The following is a 22160-nucleotide window of genomic DNA, read 5'->3' as shown; positions in this document are numbered from 1 at the left end:
GGGGCAAAATTAGGGGCTTGGGGTGACAGCTGGAACGTGTGGCATTTAGAAAACCTAATTTAGGCAGAAAAAAAAAAAGGGCGTTGGAGCCAACTAGAGTTGTTTGATGCTATTCCTCAACCTGAACATCTTCCGGCACAGTATTTATTTTATAAGACTTATACACTGTCTTTTTTGTGGGGGGAGGCAAATCAAAGGCTAAAATAGCAGAGGCTCACATGAACTCTGCACACGCAGAGAAACAAGGCTTTGCCTGCCCATCCTCTGAGACGGAGAGCGCCTCATGAGCCTTCCTTTTGGACCTTCACTCTTTATAAGCAGCTCGTAGGCTCAAAGCACAACGCCTGCATTACATGTAATTACATAAAATACGTTGGTTCTTAAGTCGCCTTCCCCCGCTTGGGACGCATGCGCATTGCGAAAGGAGCCGACAGCTTGGGTAAGGAAAGCGAGTTGTGCGGAGCTGACGCGCCTGCGCCTGCGCAGCCGGAGCTGGAAGGCCGTTGGCGGCGGTTGGGTTACCTCAGCAGTCAGTCAGTGGGTCGGTTGGTCGGGCCATCGGCCGCGCATGCGCTCTCTCCTCCCTCCGCCTCACTCCCCTTTCTCTCTCGTTTCACCTCAGAGGAGGCGCAGAGCCGAGCGGGCGACGCTGCCGCCGCTTTCTCCGGCCGGCCGCCTCTCCTTCGCGATGGGCTCAGAGAAGGACTCGGAGTCGCCGCGCTCTACCTCGATCCACGCGGCTGCCCCGCCGGCCAAATGCCCCAAGAGCGGCTCAGGACAAGCAGGAGGCGGCAGAGGCGGCGGCGGAGGTGACGGCAACAGCGGCAGTAACAGCGGCACCAGCCGGGGCCGACGCCGCCTCCTCAGCTTCCAAAGCGTCTTCTCGGCCGCCGCCTCGGCCGCCTCGTCCTCAGCCTCCGGGGCCGGAGTCCGCCGCCGGCGGAAGGCCAAGGCCAAGCCAGAGGCGCCTCAAGCCAAGCCCGCCCCGGTGGTGGAGGCGGTGGCGGCGGCGATCGCCAGCCCCACCGCAGCATCAACCCAGGCCACTCCGCCGCCGCCCTCATCGCCTCCGCCGCCGCCACAGCCTCCTCCTGCTCCTTCGGCGGCGGTGACCGGGGAGGGCGATGCCGCCGCCGCTGCCGCCACCTCGTCTTCGTCGTCGTCTTGTGGTGCGGAGTGCGAGGAGGGCGGCGAGGAGTCCTCCCCGTCGGAGCTGGAGTGCCCGCTGTGCCTGGTGCGGCAGCCGGCGGGCAACGCGCCGCGCCTCCTCTCGTGCCCGCACCGCTCGTGCCGCTCGTGCCTCCGCCAGTACCTGCGCATCGAGATCACAGAGTCGCGCGTCAACATCAGCTGCCCCGAGTGCAGCGAGCGCCTCAACCCGGCCGACATCCGCCTCCTCCTGCGCGACTCGCCCCACCTCGTCGCCAAGTATGAGGAGTTCATGCTCCGCCGCTGCCTGGCCGCCGACCCGGACTGCAGGTGGTGCCCGGCCCCGGACTGCGGGTGAGAGAGAGCAAAGGCAGGGGCAGGAGGAAGGACACGCTTAATAATAATAATAATAATAATAATAATAATAAGTAAAAACAGCAGCTGCTACTTTGGTGGCCGTTATGGGAATTAAATTGCTTTATCTGCATTAGCCTGCTGTGATCTTTACAACAACCCTGGAAAGGTTGGCCGGTTTGGATCTTGCCCCCCATGTTACAGATAGGGGTGGGTGAGGTCCAGACAGCACCACCTAGCGGGCTCTTGCCAGTGGGGGACATTAAACCTAAGAACAGCATGATTCCAAGCTGCTTAGTCCTGCACCAATTCAGAGCGAAAGCAAGCCAGTACTTCGATTGGGGCCAGCCATGATTGGCAGGGTGTGTACCAGGTTTCAAGGTTCACAGAGGGGCATGCACTACTGTGGAGATAACTCTTTTTAAAGGTCATGTCACTGAGCCCTAGCTGCAGTTTAAAGTTTAAAGGTGCAGGGGAGGTGCCTTTGCATTGACTAAATATTGTCTTTGTAGCCAAGCCAATGTTCTGTACCAGCTGAATACATGGTGCATTAGAGTGAAATGAGCAAAAATGGTATGTCACTCTGACATCAACAGTTTACAGTTTAAAAGTGGATAGTTGAGAGAGAAAATGGCAAAGTGATGGAAATATAAGAAAAAGGGCTGTGAAGAGCATCCTCTGGCTTTTTTCTGTTGGGGATAAGGGCTTTGGGAATTAAGCCCAGAGGCTTTGTGGGAGAGGTGGTTTTTGCAGATTTTATATTCTTGTTTATTTCACACACTGCTGCTTCATTTGGGAAATAGTGTATAATTGTGTCTATAGTTCATATCTCACCTGCCATGAACAGTCATAGCAAGCCATTTAGCTTTAGCCCCTTATCTGCAATAAAGTTAACATCATTATTTTATATTTTTTCCGACTTGTAGGAGTGTTTGAAAAACACTTGAACACTAAGAACATTGTATGCAGTAATAAGTATTGTATTTTTAACTACTGTTCACTTATTTTATTAAGTTTCTATCCTGCCCTTCCTCTGAAAGGAGCCCAGACTGCTCCATGTTCCTATAGAAATTAAGTGTAGTACGGGGAATGTTGCTTCAACAATGGTGCCTCATCTGACTTTTTCTGTCCAGAGGGAGACAAGTAAGTGCCCTGCTCCCAAACTGCTCACACTGTCTCTTTCAATATCCTAGGGGAAATGGTGGCAAACAGCAGAATTTTTTAAGACTAAGGCAAGTGCATGCAGTGCACCAGCAGGACTATGTCCAGCAACGAAGTGTCAATTTGAATGCACTTAGCTTCTTCCAATCATTCGCAGCCCTTATTAAAGGAGTTTTTCCAATCTCATTAAGGCAGCTAGTTTTGCTGCCTAATGGTTATAATTTTGCAAAGGAATAGGTGTGAGTGAAAGTGAAAATGAAAACAAAACTTTCATTATCAGGTACTTTGGAAGTGCCAAAGATGTGCTAGAACCTGTGTTAAGTATTTAAAAATCAGCAAATCAGCATATACATTCCTCATAGGATTGTAGTCTAAACCTTTAGAGGACCCAGGGAGCTGCATCTCTTGAGTGAACACTTTCTTTACAGGGCTTGGGTAATACTGAACACTGTCACAGTGTAGGAAGGGAAATAGGATGTATGTATAAGATCAGTTATCTTGGTGCAGACTGAAAACACATGGAAGACACAAACTTTACAAGATCAGTATATCCTTTAAAGTTTGAGGTGTTTATTAAGGACTGTCTTTCCCTCTGTAAATGGAGGGCAACACATAAGTAATGGAGGGAAGCACATGTATGTGTAAACAAAACTAACTGCATTTACAAGGATTTGTGCCTCTAGAAATTTATTAAAGAGCAGACTATGATGAAACAGTTCACTCTATGCTGTGGCTATCAAATCCTCAAGAGGAATACTTATATGAAATGGAAATGCTATCTCAAATACGTTGTGTTGGCATGTAAAGATAAGCTGGGATCTCTGGGTTATTGTGGTTTAGCATGAACGAGTAGTACCTGCTGCTTGATTGATCCCACATTTCTCCTCCCCAGTACAAGGAGCATAAACAAACCTAAGAAACCACGAGTGGTGGTGGTTAGTAATAAACTGCCCTTCTTCAAAAGACCTTAACAAATCTTAAGCTGTGGTTTATTGTTACCTTATAGACTATGACTTGTTGGTCTCAGTAACAGAGGAGGGGTGGCCCATCAAGAGGGAAGATAATGTGTCAGACAGCTGTGGAAAGTCCCAGTTTATGGTGATCTAGATATTTGCAAATCATTCTGTGGCTTGAATCCTTGGCAAGGACTGGCTGGCACTGCTGATGGTAGTTAATTAACTAGGTCCTGCAGTGAGGTGTGAATTGTACTTTGTGTCATTCCTGTCTACTTAGTTGCAGGTAGACTTTGCTCAGAATTGTTTTGTCAGTAAAATTTATTTTCCTGAGAATCTTGTTTAAGTATTAATGAATATTTATTGATGTGGGGTTGGTGTTACAGATGAGGAGGAGTGGGTGATCTTTGGAAGTAGGGGCAAGGGGAGTTTGATTTGAAATTTTCTGATCACAAGTGTTGCATGTATTTCAGGTTTGTGGTGGAATTTTTTTTACTGAAAAGTTCCTGTTTCTAAAATGCCAGGGAATTGTGGGTCTTTCCCAGCCCCTCTGTATGCTGAGAAGTTCAGCAGCCTTAAGCTGTCCTTTCACAATAGTGGAGGAAACTGTAAACAATGACTTTCAGTAAGAACAGAAACTTGCACATTCTGGTAAGAAAGCATTTTATATATGGGGATGCAGGTGGTGAAATGTTGAATCATTGTGATTCAGCATCCAGTTGGGTAACTGGGAAATGGCCTAGCCTTCGGCAGTTAGTCAGAATGAGATTTGAGTGCCGTAAGTCTTGTTTTACTTTCATTTCTGTTTTCTTTTAAATCAGCCTCCCAAAGTTTCTCTTAACACAGCATGGAAAGTACAAGCAATGATTCTTTAAGTTGTCCTTTAGAACATTCATCTTAAAACATGGGGTAAGGGAAGTTGTAATGTACTGGGCACTGCAGAATATTCTTGGAATTGTTGTAATTGCTTCTGATTCTGTTGATTTCTGGCATGCATATGTTGTTGCTGGGCAGTCCCAAATTATGCTGTACTGCATAATTAGAGGAATTAGAGATCAAAAGAAGGTGGGCAAGCATACCACCCACATGGTAGCTCCACTAAATACTGTTGGGCAGTTTTTCTGCTTTGCTTAATTAGCAAGAATCTGGTTATCACTTAACTGTTTCCTCTATTCAACTGATGCAAAATTTATCAGATTTGATAGGAAACATAAAACAAGCTGATGGAACACCCTGCTCTTGGATAGATGCCGCCAACTTGCTTTATTTGAGATAGTGCTACTTATGTGGCAGGGTTCTGAAGGTTAGTGTGCTATTTAACATTGAAATGAAATATATCCTATCTGGTTGCCTTGTATTCTAAGCTAATAGTTTGTACATAGAGACCCTGAAGACTACCCAGAAACATTCTGAAAAAAGCTTCAGCACTGTATCCTTTGTAACAAATTTGAGACACTGGTGGGTTTCATGATGTTCACTGTTGGACTCTAGATTTTGTTTTGTTAAAAAATACACTGTTCTTAAATTTGCAGAAGTTCATTTAAAAATGAAATATCATCCCTGCCAAAAGTCTGGAAACAGGCAAGAGATAATGAACCAGACCTTTTCCATATTAAAGTGTTATGTTTTACATTTCTCTGTATATAATAACAATGTAAGAATGTAGCCCCCATTTGTAGTGCCTCATCACAATCCTGGATTTGCATGAAATCAGGGTGGGGTAAGGGGCAAAGTTACAGGCAGGTTGCGTAGAAGGTTGCCATGGCATGGTAGCAAAAAAAAAGAAGAGAGGCATTATGAGGGGGAAAGTGGTTTTAAACAATGGCAGAAGTTTGAGTAGAGTAGCAGGGATGACACTGAGTGGGGCAAAGTGGCAGTTTAAAACAGGGTTTGAGTACACTGAGAAGGGAGTTTCGAAAGGCTTTGCTTTAGCTTGTGCTGTTAGCTTCTGTGTTGTATGCATCTCTGCTTGTTCTCTTTCTTTGGTTTAAAACAAGCAAAAATCCTCAGTGGTCTTCCATTCTTGCTTTACTCAAACCTCTGCTGTTGTTTAAAATCACCCCCCCCCCCGGGTTACTCCATCACAGCTTTATTCAAACTTTTACCAGTTTAAAACAACCTCTTTTCCTTTTTCAGTATTTTTCCTTATTGCTGAACTCAAACTTCTCTCTCTTCCATTCCTCAGAGAAATAAAGGATGCTGAGCCCTCAAATATCCCACAGTAGCTTCACAGAATGTATGTCACTCCTGATACCATGTGTTGTCTTCAACATGAAGTTCCAGATTCAGTGTAGTAATTTAGAAGAGTTAGTTTACTAACAATCAAACATCTATATATGTACAACATCCTTTAAAACTGAACAGCCCAACTGACAGTCTTGGTTTTAAGATTCTACTCATTTTTAAAGTTACAGTAATGTATATCATCATGGTGTGTGTCCACAAAGGGGGCTGCAGAATAGGGGAGTTGAGAAAGCATGCAAATGGTGATCTGTGTGCAAGGGAGAGTTGAGAAAAGTGAGGACGAGGGTGGAATAAAAAAGGGGGTGATGGTAAAAATAGGAGTGTAAAAGGGGTTGCAAAAAAGAGGTGGTAAGAGGCATGGGAATGGGGTTGAAGACTAAAGCAGAGTCATGAAAGGGTCTGCAGAATAAGAGGGAATAGCTTCATAATTGAGTGGAAGGTGAAAAAGGTGCTTAGTTGCTCTGTGTTGAAAGAGGAAGGTACCCGAGATTACCATGAGGCTGGTTTGAATGCAAGGGTGTTGCACAAAAAGTGGACGAGGCACAGACAAGGGGGTGAAGATGAAATGAGTGCAAAGTGAGTCTATAGAATAGAGAGAACTGGCATCAGAAATGGGGTTTGAGAGGTGAAAAGTAAGCTTTGGAATTGCATGGGGTGGGAAGGGGAAGCTCTAGGGCAGGGGTCAGCAAACCTTTTCAGCTGTGGGCTGGTCCACTGTCCCTCAGACCTTGGGGGCTGGACTATATGGGAGGGTGGGGAGAGAACAAATTCCTGTGCCCCACAAATAACCCAGAGATGCATTTTAAATAAAAGGACACATTCTACTCATGTAAAAACACGCTGATTCCCTGACCATCTGCAGGCTGGATTTAGAAGGCATTTGGGCCAGATCCAGCCTCCGGGCCTTAGTTTGCCTACCCATGCCCTACCGTTGCTTTTCCTTCCCCCTTTGCAATTGTTGAATCTTCATAGAATTTTCGGGAGGCAGGGAGAGATGAAGAAAGAGCACGAATCTACCCATGGGTAGGCAAACTGAGGCCCGGGGGCCAGATCCGGCCCAATCGCCTTTTAAATTCAGCCCATGGACGGTTCGGGAATCAGTCTGTTTTTACATGAGTGGAATGTGTAATTTTTATTTAAAATGCATCTCTGAGTTATTTGTGGGGCATAGGAATTCGTTACTCCCCCAGTATAGTCTGCCCCCCCAAGGTCTGAGGGACAGTGGACCACCCCCCTGCTGAAAAAGATTGCTGACCCCTGCTCTAGGGGGTTAATGTGGGGGGCTGTTAGGTGGGTTGGTGAGCAGCACAATCAGGCAGTGCAGCTGCTAGTGCTAGTAATACCGTTAGAATACAGTATCAAAAAAATTGGTTGCACAAAATCCAGCTGCAGTTTTGCATATCGCTTGAACAGCGGCTATCAATTTTTTAGCTATCAGGTGGGGGATTTTATGTGTAAAAAACATTTGGAAGAGACAGTGGGATAGGGCATGTGCTCTGATGAATAGCTGTCACATTTACACAAAAGTCAATTGTACATGGTGCCAAGATAGCATATGTGCTGCCTGAAGTAGTACCTAAGAGCTGTCAGTAATCTGTGTGGGTTCAGAACGATGCATATGATTTCTTTCTCCCTGCTTCTCACATGTTTTGTAGAAAATCTTTGTCACATAGGTTTCATAGTTCAGTTTCTCTGTGAGACTGCAGTAAAAGCATGTTCTGAGAAAAATAACATGCAAAATCCTCATGGTTTCTGCATCCCACCCATGCTTCAAGCATCTTCATAAATTGGCAAGCTTAGCTATTCTGCCTAGGGAGGTAAACTGCAGACATAACACAAGGGTGTGTTTCCATGGTAATGTTGGTCTTCTAGTGCACAGTTAGATCTGCATACAAATCTGGAACTACCTTTTTCATTGTAGTCAGCTCGTGCTGCTGTCTGACATTCGTTGCTTTGTATTTTTCCCTGAGGTTGAGGGGGAAATTTCAGGGCATTAAAATAAATTCATTGTGTTGGCAGAATTACCAGTAAATGAGTAGAGCAGAGCATGAATAGGGTGGGGCATGTATTTAGCTCTCATTCAGTCAGTGGAAGTGAAAGGTGGTAGGCAGATTGGTACTTGAGGTCAAGGTAGAAACAGGATTCTATATCTATTTTTATTGACTTGTATTGTATTATATATTATATTATATTATATTATATTATATTTTATATTATACTATACTATATTATATTATATTTGTATACATACAGCTTTTTATTTATAAATTTGTGCACCTCAAAGCAGTTCAAAATATGCAAATAAATTAAATAAATACAATTAACAGTTAAAATACTAGATAGTCATATCTTTTCAGCAGCTAGAACCCAAAAATATCTTAAAATTGGCTGTTGGAAAATGTCATGATAAACAGAATGGTCTTTAACTATCTGTGAAATTATCCTATCACCACTGCTCTCCTGATCTCCATAATTCAACATATTTTAGCAAATTAAAATTATATAAACAATTGTGCTATAGAAGTACATACCATATATGAAGTATCAAGATAATAGAACTTCTAACATAGTGGTTTCTGCAGTGAACAACAACTGTTACAATGTAAGATTATATAGACAGGCGCAGCATTGATTTTAGTTACAGGTGACAGAAATCTGCAGCTGTGAGGTTTTCTTCTTAAAGTTACCCCTTTAAAACAACAAATGTAAAACAAACTTTATCCATAAACAGGTGTTATATATACAAGCATTAGTAATGACTTATAGAAAGCAACTATAATCAATTTCAGTATTCAAACCTGAGGGATGCAAAGAATCAAGTAGAAAAATAAATCTAGTTTCTGCATAAGAAATGACACCAAATCTCATCAAGAAATTATCTAACAGCAGCGCTATAACAATACCTTCACATCTCCAGACAATCTCTCTCACACCCTGTGGCAAAGACTGAAATCAAAGTTATATCCCATCTTGTATGTCAGGCTGTGCAAAAATATGCTGAGACAGCTTCATGGATGCAGTGGAAGCTGGTCCAGTAGAGGCAGATTAGGCATGGACGTTGAGTTCTCCAGAACAGTCCAGGGGTTCACTAACACCACAGTCAAGGACACCTCCTTCAGCTGGGTCAGAGAAGCTGTTTGTTTAGCAGCAGGGTGGGTAGAACATCTGATAGCAACCCCAATCTATCTGGCCCAACAACAGGTGCAGGCCATCTAAGCCTGCTCCAATGGGGAGAAGTTCTCTGGTGAATGCAGTGATAGCTTATGAACCACAGTGACTCTCCTCCTGCCTAGACCCACTAAAACCAAATGGTTATATGAAGACTGAGACTGCTCAGTAGGTGCTGAAAACTGATGGAGTGAGGGGAGATACCCAGAAAACAGGGTGGGTGTAGGCATGTGAATTGGAATGCAGTGTATTGGAAAAGGGCCTGGCTTGCTGGCTGGACCCTTAAATAAAAGCACTTCAGTGTTTTGCTGCAGGTCCCACTTGTAGATTCTGTTCTCAATGTAGTTTTGGCTGTGGAAATGCGGGTAGTTAAGAGGCAAAACATGAATGGATTAAAGGAGTCTTGAGAATTAATGATTGGCTTCTGTACCTTCAAGACTGAAAGGTTTGTCATTAACACCATGTCATTGAACTTGATGTTATCAGCTGTCCTCTTGCTCTTCTTGTGAAAGATGATTCTTGTAGGACAGCAGTTGTCTTCCTGATAATGATGGGGTGGAATGGCTAGAGGGGGCTTAATTCCCCAGTGGGGACTCAGTTTAGAAGAGCTGGGATAGTCAAAGCCTCTTTTCCCACCTGCTAGGAGATTATCAAACTGACAAAAAGGAAGTATAGATTCCCCAGCAGCTGCATACAAATTGTACAGGGCAGGGCCTCCCCTCAGAAGCAGCCCTGTCCTCCATGTAAGAACTATGGCTTTCTGGAATCACATCCACTAAAAAAAATAAAAAAATAAAAAAATGTTACATTTAGAATAACTTGTGCAAGTTAAGTACATTGCAAAAAAAAACCCTAGACATGTTTTATTCTGGTTGCATGTTCTGCAGAATTTGATTGAGCTGGGGAAGTTGAAATTACCTGAATTTTGACAGTGCAGAATGAAGGGAAGAATGCTCTGTAGTCATGCATGTTTCTGTATCTCCTGATGAAACATAATTGTTTTTGTTGAGGACTTGCATGAATTGAGGGTAATCCATTTGATAACAGGTGGTGCTAGTTAATATATTTAAATCTGCCTCTCTGCTGGTACTGGGCATTTTTGTATACTAGAAATATAGAGCAGTCCTACAGACATACATGGACCTCCTTTTCTGTCTTTTGAATCTGCATATTGGTATGTAGGTATATGATGGTCACCTTTTCTAGCTGTGCTACACTTGGGTAAAATGGTTTCTCCAGCTCTCACAGGTTGTGAATCATGTGGACTATTCCAGATTTCTCATGCTGCAAGATCTGAGAAATAGTCATGCAACCTGAATTATTTGGGAATTAAAAGCCAGAAGAGTAACAAGGGTGATATTTCTGACCCTTACAAAATATGCAGACTACAGTGTTAGACAACTTCCTTGTGTCATTTTTTTGTGCATGGTGGGTAGCTTCTGGGACAAGGAATTGTTTTTTACCTCTCCTCTGACTTCTTTTTTGTGCTCAGGTAGAAATTGTTTGCCAATTGGTGCTCCTGTTTCCAAAGTACTAACTATAAGCCCATTAAGGGAGATGGGGAGAAAACTAACTTTATTATGACAGGCTTCTCATGGTTAGAGCTTTTAGAATGTTACACAAGCAAGTCAGTAAATGTCTTGTTCTCACCAAGGGAGAGAACAATATGTTAGATTGTAGATGTTAACTACTGTACTTCGAATAAAGTACCTTAATTTTTGCTGAGATATAGGTAGTAAATCTGAGAAAGCTAGGTTAATTGTGGCTGAGTAGATTTCTACAGAGACAGTTGTCTGTGTGGCTTTACTTCACATAGTACAGTTTTGTCAATACAAGTCCCAAACAAAACACTGTCCTGCCATTTACTTTTTTGCTTAGTTATGCTGTTATTGCCTATGGATGTGCAAGCTGCCCCAAACTGACGTGTGAGAGAGAAGGCTGCCAGACTGAATTTTGCTATCACTGCAAGCAGATATGGCACCCAAACCAAACTTGCGACATGGCCCGCCAACAAAGAGCACAAACTCTGCGGGTACGGACAAAGCACACCTCAGGCCTCAGTTATGGACAAGAATCTGGACCAGGTATGTACCAGTGAGCTACTTGCCAGTTATTGCAGTTGTGTGTGAAGATCTCGGAAAAAGATTGACTTGATTAAATGTGACTTTTACCTATGTATGGTAGCTAAATTTCAGCAATGTAAAAGGCAAAGGTTTATACACATACACATACACATACACTCCTCTATCTAGGCAAGCAGGAAGCATCATCACAGTTCAAGGACACATTCTGGACAGGCAAAACTACTTGAGGAGAATAAGGGATGTGGCCTGAGAAGAATCTCAAGGTTGGATAGAGAGGCCTTGAGGGATGCTTTTAGCACCGAGGTCTAAGATTCCACACCTCTGTTTTAAAGTACCCACTTGCTTCAAGTGAGTTATAAAATTTTTACCTCAGACATAACATAACTATTGAACATAACTAATTCAAATCAAATGTCATTCTTCAAATTGCATGCTGGCAACAGCAGTGTGTTTTGGTGGAGTTGGGAACATAGAAAGCTGCTTTCTGCTAGGTCAAACTGTTTCTCCATCTAGCCCAGTGTTGTTTAATCTGACTGGCAGTGGCTCTCCAAGGTCTCAGGCAGAGGTCTTTCCCCATCACTTGATATAACTAGAGATGCCGGGGACTGAATTTGGGACCTCCTGAATTTAAAGGACTTGCAGTAATAATGAGCTATGATCCTATGCAGCCTTGTTAAAAATATCAGGGATGAATTACTTGTCAGGCCCAGAATACTCTTACCCTTTTAGACTAAGAATGAGTTTCTCAGGCAATAACCTTACCAAGTGACTTTCAGACATTCATTCTCAGTCCGCCCCCCCTGCCTATATGACAGGATTGTGGTAAGGATAAAATGGGGGTGGGAGGGAGGAGCATATTCTCCCTTGAACTCCATGAAGGAAAGGTGAGATTTAAATTTGGTAAATAAGTAAGTCAGGCCATGGTCCTAAGCACAGTCAATTGAATTAGAAACAATGAGGTATTTGAATCTTGACCTGCCACGTGATTTAAACACTTTTTTCATTCAAAGGAGGATGGGCTGGAAGAGTAAGACTGGTGGTTCTTTTACCTTCTTTCTTACAATGGAAGATCTCAAAGATTTTCAATTCCTTCTTGGGATTTATTTAGGTGCACAAAATTTGATTGGGTTCTCCTTTTCAATTCCATAGCAGATGACATCAAGCCATGCCCACGTTGCAGTGCCTACATCATCAAGATGAATGATGGCAGCTGTAATCACATGACTTGTGCTGTATGTGGCTGTGAATTCTGCTGGCTTTGTATGAAGGAAATCTCTGATTTGCATTACCTCAGGTAAGTTGGATGGTAAAATGCCCTCAAACTGCTCTACCTTGCTAGAGCTATGTTGCTGTGGTCCAAAACGTTTACTACTCAAAAGATACTGTGCTGTGGGAGTATCAAAACTGATAAAATATTGATTTGTGTTCTCATACATAGAAATGTAGAATGATGGACTTAAAATTGATTGGAGATGGCCTTAGCACCCTTCCCAATTTCATGGGCAGCAGCACTTGCTTCTCTAAGAGCGTTCTGTCATTTTTGCTCCTTGGCATTATGTTAAAACACACCTGAATGCTCCAGGCCAGCAAACTGCTAAAATATTTGTCTTTTATAGAGGTGGGCACACTTGCTGATGGTCAATTAAGCAAGGGCATTTGATTAGTAGCCCCTGTCTGCTATTTAGCCTCTTAATTCCTATGGAAGCAGTAAGGGTGCACTTAGTTTTTCCACACATGATTTCTCCATCTTGGCTTTATTTCTGTTAAACAAATCATGACATGGTGTAATATGTCATGTATTGTTGTTTATCTGAGGTTGTATTTACCTAATTTTAAGACCTGTTAAGGAACAAATGATTACTATTATGTCCTGATACCACAGAATTCAAAGGAGGTGCACTTTATTTTACCCATGACTATACTTGGATCAGCTGCAGGGGTGGGGGGCTGTGTACTGTGTACATACATGTGTGTGCTTATTATGTGTCTGTGAGAAAGTGTGCCCTCCCTCCCCCCCCCCCCCCCATTGCTGGCATGTGGCCCTTGGAGGGTTGGCAGCAAGGGAATGCATGCCTCAGAGCAGCATTTGAAACTCCCATTGTTCTAGGCGCGTTTTGCGACAGGGAATTTCTTTTTTTCTTTTTTTTTTTGCGACAGGGAATTTCATTAGCGAGAGCAGTTTCTGAGCCTAAAATTTCAGATTAAAACTGCACAGTGGAAGGAAAGGAGGACTTTTTTCTGCCTCCCCATTTCCAGCCACTCTCTAAAGACTGGAAAAGAAACCCTCTTAAGAATATTAGGGGGGTGGGCAGGGGAAGAATGGCTTTGTTTTTTGCAGTCTTCAGATGAGGACTAGACCATGTGAAAAATGAACTTGAGACTTTAGCTGCAGTTCATTTGTTTTCATTTTTGTATTCTTGTTATTAAAAAAGTGCACCTAGATATTCTGTTGTTGTGTGCATAACCTAGATTTAAGGTGCCATTTAGCTCCTAGCTTTCATATCTCAGTTTCTAATTCTGCCGCAGAGTCGAAACAGTTCCCCATCTGTGCTGTAGACACACCTTTAGCTACTTGGACAGGAAGAGGAGGGGAGAGGTTTGGTAGAACCTTTGTGGGCAGGTGTCTGCCTTCCCCCCCATTTTTGAATCTTGTTCCTCTGAAGACCAAATATAAAATCTCTTGCAGCCCTTCTGGTTGCACATTCTGGGGCAAGAAGCCATGGAGTCGTAAAAAGAAGATTCTCTGGCAGCTCGGAACATTGATTGGTGCCCCAGTGGGTATTTCCCTCATTGCTGGCATTGCCATTCCAGCCATGGTCATTGGAATTCCGGTTTATGTTGGGAGAAAGGTAAGAATAATAACTGTATACGCTGAATTAAATCCAACTACAAGGCTGATGGTTTTTTTTTTTTGCAGGGGGGAGGGGAGGTGCAGAAGTGGTGGTGGTTCCCCTGATAGTTAAGAGGGACCATACAATACCTTTGAATATCAATCATTGGTAATGACAGTGGAGGAGGGCTTTTGTACACATAGCTGTTTGTGGACTTCCCATTGGCATCTGGTTGGCTACTGAGAAACAAGATGCTGGACTAGAAGGGCCTATAGTTAGATCCAGAAGGCTACTCTTAGGTTGGAGGTGGAGAGATCTCAGTGATAATTGAAGTTTGCATTGTGGGACCTGGGGTGGGTAATATTTCTTTAGAACACATGTGTGGCCAGCCCAAATGCATATTGCCTGCGGCTTTGCATGCCTAGTAAGTTTCATTGAAGTTGCTGATTTTGTGGCATTGATTCTTGTTGATGGTCCCTGCTCTGATTTCTGCCAGCCTGTCCAGTTATGGACAGAGTGAGACTTCCACCTCTAGAGAGCCCTTCAGCCTCTCTTCTTTTTTCTGGAGAATCCATCTCTGCTATAAACTATTAAGAGCTGCAATAGGTAACATCTTCCTAGAATGCCATTCTTCTTTGTGTTGCATTGCCTGTTTTATCCTTGATTCTTCTTATGTCAGATTCATAGCAGGTATGAGGGGAAAAAAACCTCTAAGCACAAGAGGAACCTGGCCATCACTGGTGGAGTAACCTTATCTGTGATTGCATCGCCTGTCATTGCTGCTGTCAGTGTAGGTAAGTAGATGAGTTCTGTGTTAGAAAGCACAGGATGATATGCTTTGGCTACTGCTTCAGTCTGACAGTGGCGTTAAGAATTTCCAAACCCCAACACTGCTTAGATGGGTTATAACTTAATTACATGGAACACGTATATTTAAGTTCAGGATGCAATGCAGTGCCTTTGCAGAGCATCTGCAGAACTTGGGATGGGTGGTAGTGGTCAATGTTCATGCTTTGCGGAGTGGTGGTGAATTCCTTTCTGCTCAGTAATCTTCTGGCATTGCAGAAGTGGTACAGTGGTACCTAGGGTTAAGAACTTAATTCGTTCTGGAGGTCTGTTCTTAACCTGAAACTGTTCTTAACCTAAAGCACCACTTTTGCTAATGGGGCCTTCTACCGCTGCGCCGTCGCTGCACAATTTTTGTTCGCATCCTGAAGCAAAGTTCTTAACCCGAGGTAATATTTCTGGGTTAGCGGAGTCTGTAACCTGAAGCATATGTAACCTGAAGTGTATGTAACCCGAGGTACCACTGTACAGCCGAGGCCTTCCTTTGAGAGAGCTCAGGAAAACAAAACTATCTTTCTCCTCCCTGTCCCTATATAGTTATGGAGTTTTCTATCACTTATATTAATGTTGCCATGCACCACCTCTGTTTTCTATAGCAGGGGCAGTCAACATGGTGCCCTCCAGCTTTTGTAGTACCACAGCATCTTTTACAATAAGCCACACTGAATGAGGCTGAACACTGTCACTCCCTTCTTTGCTTGAGATAATAACTCAATAAAAAGTTGTGTGTCTTTCCTTGAAAATGAGCCTTGGTCAATACCTTCCCTAACATTACTTAAATAGGCAACTGTGTCCAAGCAACAGAGCCTGCTTTCAAAAAGAAGTAGCTCTGCTTCCTTTATCCATGCCCAGTAGATTTATATGGTTTCTTTTGCTGATACCCTTGATATGGTTTCCATTCATAGATCTAGAGGATGTTTGCTTTTACATTAATATCAACTGCAACTCTATAGATCTCTTGTTGTGATTTGCAATACCTGCTACTGGTATTATGTGCTATCTCTACAGCGCTAAGAGTCTTTTCACTGTGCCCAGAACAAGTACAGATGCTTCCATTTCTAATCTGACATAGGGTGAGAAGAATATCAGAACTCTTCACCATACTTTACAGTCCCTTGATCTCACAGTTTAGTAGATACATCCCAACCAAATAACCTCCAAGGAACTAAACTTGATATTTTTGAATGAACAGAACCCTTCCACTTGGAGGTCTTCTTATGCAAAATGGATAGACTTTTGTATATTTACTACTTCTTAAAGTTTAGACCCTGTGTCATATTTAATGTTTGATATTTTCCCTCTGGACCCATGTTCCTCCACCTCAGTCCTGCCATAGATCAGCATTTTCTCACTCTTTAACAATTATGTTTTTAAAAGAATTTTATTTATCCCTGTTCTCTTGCTAAGCTTTGCCTTTCACGAGGACAGCGTGATTTGTCAACCAGACCTCACCTTTAATCGAAATCTATTTTCTGTTTTCACCTTAGTCGAGATATAAAGTCATTCATCTCCCTGCCTCCCCCACCCACAATGACAGGAAGTTTGCTTTGCACACACTGGGTGTCAGTTTCATAATTGTCTTCTATCTTCATAGAATCAAGGATTTTTGCTAGAATAAAATGTTTGTTGTGACTTAGTGCAAAGGCAAACTGGTTTCAAAGCTCTCTTGTTTGGTTGTTTCAACTTTCATGCTCTGCTAGTTGGTCAAACAGCCTATAATCACAAATCTCAGTTGAGAAATGGCTACTTTCTCAGCATGTCCTGGGTGTCTCTGTTATACTACAAAGCTCCCACTATGCTCACTTAATCCTTGATGTGAAAGTTTGTGCTGGTACTGCAGTTGAAAGAGACATTCTCCTGAGGTTTTCAATCACTCAGTTATGGAATAGCACACAAACTGCAAGAAAGAAAGGCAAGCTACTTACATGTTACTGCTGTTCTTCTAGTAGCCATCTGCGTAATCTATGCAAACTACTCTTCTCTCCGGTTGATAGTGTTCTTAGTCTCTGACTAAGCACTTTCATGGTGGTAAGAAGATAACTGAGCGAGATGTCACTCATCCTGTCCTTGAAGAATGTGCAGAGAGGACATGTACCTGTATTTGTAGGATTCTGGTTTCCTACTAACTTATTCTTTTTTCCAGGTATTGGAGTCCCTATTATGTTGGCATATGTCTATGGCGTTGTGCCAATTTCTTTGTGTCGTGGTGGTGGTTGTGGAGTTAGCACAGCCAATGGGAAAGGAGTCAAAATTGAGTTTGATGAAGATGATGGGCCAATTACAGGTAAAGAAGTAACTGTGTTTTTAATCTTATTGGGGAAAAACAACTAGGACTGTGCTTAACAGCTGTATCCAGCGGCAAGTGGAAGGGTTAGATAATTGATGGGGTGAACTTGTAAGGTCAGTTTGATTTTCTTTCTCTTTCTTGCTAACATTACAAACACATTACTTTGTACATATTCTTCACTTGCTGCTCCAAACTGATAGGGACGAAAATATTTAAAACTACTAGATTCATTCAGCTTCATTGTTTTGCTTCCAGGTATGCTAGTTTACATAGAACTTAATTGGCTAATGTAGGAATGCTGCTGTCAAGTCACCTTTTGTGTTATGTTCCTTCTTATATTTTTCATGGTCTCTAGTGGCAGATGCTTGGAGGGCTCTGAAGAATCCCAGCATTGGGGAAAGCAGCATCGAAGGCCTTACCAGTGTGCTGAGCACCAGTGGGAGCCCTACTGATGGGCTCAGTGTCATGCAGGGCAACTACAGTGAGACAGCCAGCTTTGCTGCGCTCTCGGGGGGCACCCTGAGCGGTGGAGTCCTCTTGGGTGGGAAAGGAAAGTACAGCAGGTAATTAAAAGTTCATTTAGGCTACAGCACCTGTGTGTGATATCATGAGTTTGAGACTCAGTCATAAGTAAACCTAGTTTGCTTGTATTGCACAACCCCATGCTAGGTGTTCCCATGCAAGAATGTCCCCTGTTCTTACTTCATGGTTCTATTAGATTGGAAATAAAAATGAATTGGGTTAAGTCTTTTCTGTCCTTTTGTCATGTATTGTCTTGCATACTTTAACATCCCATTGGCACAATGACAAGAAAGCTTGCCTCCTGAATCATAAGGTTATAAGGTCTTTTCCTCTGATCCAGTGTCTGAAATAGGCAGCTGTGTAATCAAATCTCTATCCAGCACCAAATGTACAGCCCAGAATTTGACTGTAGAATGTATGGGAACGTGCTACACAGGAACTGTTAGTCATGACCACAGACATGACCTAATCCTCTTCTAGAGAAAAACAGACAAAGCAAAATTCAGCAAAATAAGTTGTTGCTTAAAACTGAGTCACTTTATGCTTAATTCTTGTGAATTAAATAACTCCTTTGTGTAGTCAAACATCAAGTGAGGTGGGAGAGCTACATTAGTATAAAGACCTAATAAATTCCTGTCCCTTGCCCAGGCTGGAAGTGCAGGCTGATGTCCAGAAAGAGATTTTCCCGAAGGACTCGGTCAGCCTTGGAGCCATCAGTGACAATGCCAGCACGCGAGCTATGGCAGGCTCCATCATTAGTTCTTACAACCCCCAAGACAGGTATGTTAATGCAGTTAGTTTGTGTTTGTAATGGGGTCAGCGGTCTCTGAAGAAAGCCCATGATTTTTGTCCTGATCTTGTTAAAAGATGTTGGCAGGAAGTCACCATAACTTGTTTTCTATGGAAAACCTCGTTTAGTGAGAAGAGCCTTTTCTTGAATGGCAGATTTGGATGGAAAGTTGGATGAATGTGGCTTGGTGTGGACTTTGTTGACTATCATTCTCTGCAGATCATTCAGAAGTATTTAGCTACAGGGGCTGATTAATGTGTAGTGAAAAATTAACTGGAAGCTTAAGACATAAGAATACAAATACTGGATACTTCATTATTCTGCGACTAACTTAAAGAGTAAATTTTCAGATACAGTGGACCCTCAGGATATGTACTTAATTCGTTCCGGGGGTCCGTACGTACCCCAAAAAGTCTGCAACATGAGGCGCCACTTCTGCGCACACACACGCGGTGTGATAGAGCGCTTCTGTGTATGCGCATACGACGAAACCTGGAAGTTTACATTTCCAGGTTTGCCATGTTCGCAACCCAAACGTTACGTTACCCGAAGGTAATGTAACCTGAGGGTCCACTGTACCTCTCTTGCCACTTTGTTTCAGCTAACATATTTCTATGTGCTCTCAGTGTACTTCAACTGTTGCCTGCTCTTATAGGCTTGCAGCACCTAGTTGGAAGCAACAACTTTTGCATAAAGTTATGTGGAATGTTTTCAGGATTTTTTAGTTCTGTGTGTGACCTAGAATCAAGGAAGGCTGCTGAAACTCAAGATGACAGTTCAAATCACTTGCAGGAGTTAGCCATCTCATTATTTTGAATTGGTTGTTGCAGGCTGCAAGAGTGAGGTTCAGAGCAGGACTAGATGAGCCTTTGGCTTGATCCAGCAGGGTTGCACTTTGTCAGTGTTTAAAAAACATCTGTCTGTCTATGTGTCTTAAGTGTGTGTTTTTGTGCACACATATGGACCCACATTGGAGCAGTGACTTAATGTTGTTGATGTTAACATTTTGGGTTTTTTCTAGCCACAGGCTCAGGTAGCGCACACACATCAGGGATACATAGCAATATGTTGTGGGGCCTTGTTCATGTATTATACTGTTTATTTTGTAGTAGGTTTTTAAAAACTATATTAGAAATGTTAGCTTGCCAGAACTCCAGTATTGCAATAAATATTTCTGAAATAAAAGTTGTCTCCTAGAACTCACATGGGCTCCTCCTTCCACAGAGAGTGTAATAATATGGAGATCCAGGTGGACATAGAGACCAAGCCGAGCCATTACCAGCTTGTTAGTGGGAGCAGCACAGAGGATTCTCTCCACGTTCACACTCAGATGGCAGAGAATGAGGAGGAGGAAGCAGAAGAAGAGCAGGAGCAGATGTGCAACCACCAAAGCTGTGAGCAAAAAGACTGCATTGCTAGCAAAACCTGGGACATCACTCTAGCACAGCCTGAAAGCATCCGAAGTGACTTGGAGAGCTCAGACAGTCAGTCGGACGATGTGCCTGACATTACCTCTGATGAATGTGATTCCCCCTATCCCCAGACTGCTGCCTGCCTGCATCCCCCAAATGCCAGAGGTGCTGAGAGCCCAAGTGCCCATATTGGCCAGTGTGCCCAAGCAGAAGGGCACAGGCCAGAGGAGAGAGTCTCTACGCTGGAGTGCATTGAGGCCCGAGTATGAGGCCGCTCTCTCCTGAGAAGAAGCACACTGATTGTTACTGCCTCTACTATGGTGAGGGCCACCCAGGAGTGGGGGTGATTATGTCATTGTTGGCTTTTGTTTCTGATTCCCCAGACTGCTGCCCTAACCTGACTCTGGGGAAATGGCATTTCTTACACGATAATAAACCCTTGATCTCTCTCTTTTTTTTAATTTATTGGTTCAAGCGCTTGGTGATGCTCTGTGAGTTGTGTAAGAGTGTACATAAAAGTGTGCGTGTACATCGTATGTCTGCCAAACATACGCCTAAAGAACGCCTTTAATAAAGATTCCTGTTGCCATTCATAGTGGATCCTGTCCTCCCTTTTCATAGGACTAGTAAGTTCTTCTGAATTTTCCTTGTTGCGCTCCTGCCTTGGTAAAGCTTGTTCCTTGCCCTAAAATATAAGTGATGTACCTCTAACTCAGTCTGATTAGTGCTGTTGTGTAGAAGCCTGGGTGTGGCACACATACTTCCAACAAGAGTAAGGTGAAAGTTTGAATTTGCTGCCCTCCAGAGGCTGCTTGAGTCTCTGCAGTTGCAAGTTTGCTTTGCATCATGACAGAGCACTCAGTGATACTGTGGTGTTGAATGCTCTGAGACTATTGAAGTGATAAGGACACTGGACAACAATACACTTCATTTAGGAGGCATACTCTGAAGGAAATGAGTCCAGAGGAAAGCTTGATGCAGCTTGCAACTGGAGTGTGGCAAGTGACTGGAGGGCTGAAGTGAAACAGATGTATGTCTCATAGCAATAGCCCCACTGGGTACCCCCACATTGTATAACAGGAATGAGTGTAAAAGGCTGCAAAAGATAGCAGAAGCATAAAGGTGAAGGAGGCTCTTCGGGAAATGTTATTTATTTATTTATTTGACTCTTTCACATCCTGTTAGTCCTTGTATAAGCAGCTTTGCTTTTCTGTGCGCACATGCACATCCACCCACACACCCTTAACCCTTCATGCAGAGGTGTTTAGAGTGAAAGCCTCTCAGAGGGCAAAGTGGAGATCCAAATATGTAGGAATACTATGTGATACAATCCCCTCAAGCCTTTGTGGGTTTGTTTTGCGTATTTGAAAGCTCCCCAGTGTCAAACATTTTCTGCATGTAGAAAGTGGAAACTTTCTCCTGATAACACTAGCTTTTCATGTTTGGGAGGTTATATGTATTAAAAATGTGACAACTATTTTCATTCTGAAGTGGTATAGGTCCTGAGGATCCAGTACCATATACTTGCTCTGATTTACTGTTCAGCAGTTCACTGTTCAGTAACCAAAACCGAGTTTCCCATTCTCTTTGCCCGGACAGTTTCTGGTATCTGGTATACAAAGTGTTGTGTGCACAGGACAAGACGCCTGCATCCGGTCTGAAGCCTGCATCCTCCTTGCATTACTGTTCAAGGGCTAGTTGTGAATGCTGCCTCCACAATACAAAATTCATGACTGAAGCACATTACAGCCAAATTTTCCTACACTTCTATTCTTGTAGCCTTATGCAAGATGCCCAACTGTTAAACTGCTGTTTGAATTTCTAAATATTTCAGCATTTTTCTCCTTAATGAGCTCTGGAGCAGAGCAGTTAAAACAAGTGCAATCAAGGAGAGGAAATAGCTGTCATTACTGCTCCATTCTAAAATTAGAAAGAGAAGGAGCAGCAGTACAGAGCAGCACCAGTTTGGTAGTCCTGTGCAGAAATGGATGGGGTGCTATCTGAGTTGAACCTAGTAATGAATGACTGTCAGGATACTGGTGATGTGAATAATTGACTGTGTGTGTCCCTGACATACCAGTGATGGTGGCATGTAGAAGATAATACAGAAGTTACAATGAAAGTTCTCAAAAAACCCACACACAGCCGGAATACTGATAGCAGCCCTATGCGCGGTGAGAGAATAAGGCACAGGATCTGTACTGCTAGACCAGTCCCTATCTATCTCCCACAGTGGTGACCAAATCTTTCTAGGAAGTTCACAAGCAGGGCATGATAGAGAATAATTCTGTGTTAATGCATTTTTGTCCTGCTCTTCACCCCAAAAAGGCTCCCAGAGCATTTAACAAATGTTAGTCCC

At 43.1% G+C, this 22160-nt stretch overlaps 1 protein-coding gene across 2 annotated transcripts; it reads left to right on the top strand.

Annotated features, from left to right (window-relative positions):
* Positions 1–428: 428 nt before the first annotated feature.
* Positions 429–20394, top strand: RNF19B (ring finger protein 19B). 2 transcript variants are annotated; one of them, XM_083453109.1, is made up of 9 exons: positions 429–1503; positions 10908–11113; positions 12266–12407; positions 13800–13962; positions 14624–14738; positions 16934–17074; positions 17433–17640; positions 18248–18379; positions 19614–20394. In XM_083453109.1, the coding sequence occupies exons 1-9, from the start codon at positions 569–571 to the stop codon at positions 20068–20070; spliced, it is 2499 nt and encodes an 832-aa protein (XP_083309235.1). In that variant the 5' UTR covers positions 429–568; the 3' UTR covers positions 20071–20394. The 2 variants fall into 2 exon arrangements, with proteins under 2 accessions (XP_083309235.1, XP_083309234.1); XM_083453108.1 differs by having other exon boundaries at positions 12263–12407.
* Positions 20395–22160: the final 1766 nt, after the last annotated feature.

The sequence above is a fragment of the Podarcis tiliguerta genome (genome assembly GCF_965153285.1).
Source record: "Podarcis tiliguerta genome assembly, chromosome: 8".
Classification (NCBI taxonomy): domain Eukaryota; kingdom Metazoa; phylum Chordata; class Lepidosauria; order Squamata; family Lacertidae; genus Podarcis; species Podarcis tiliguerta.
The sequence above is the reverse complement of the archived record's forward strand: the minus strand, read 5'-3'. Positions and strand labels throughout refer to the sequence as shown.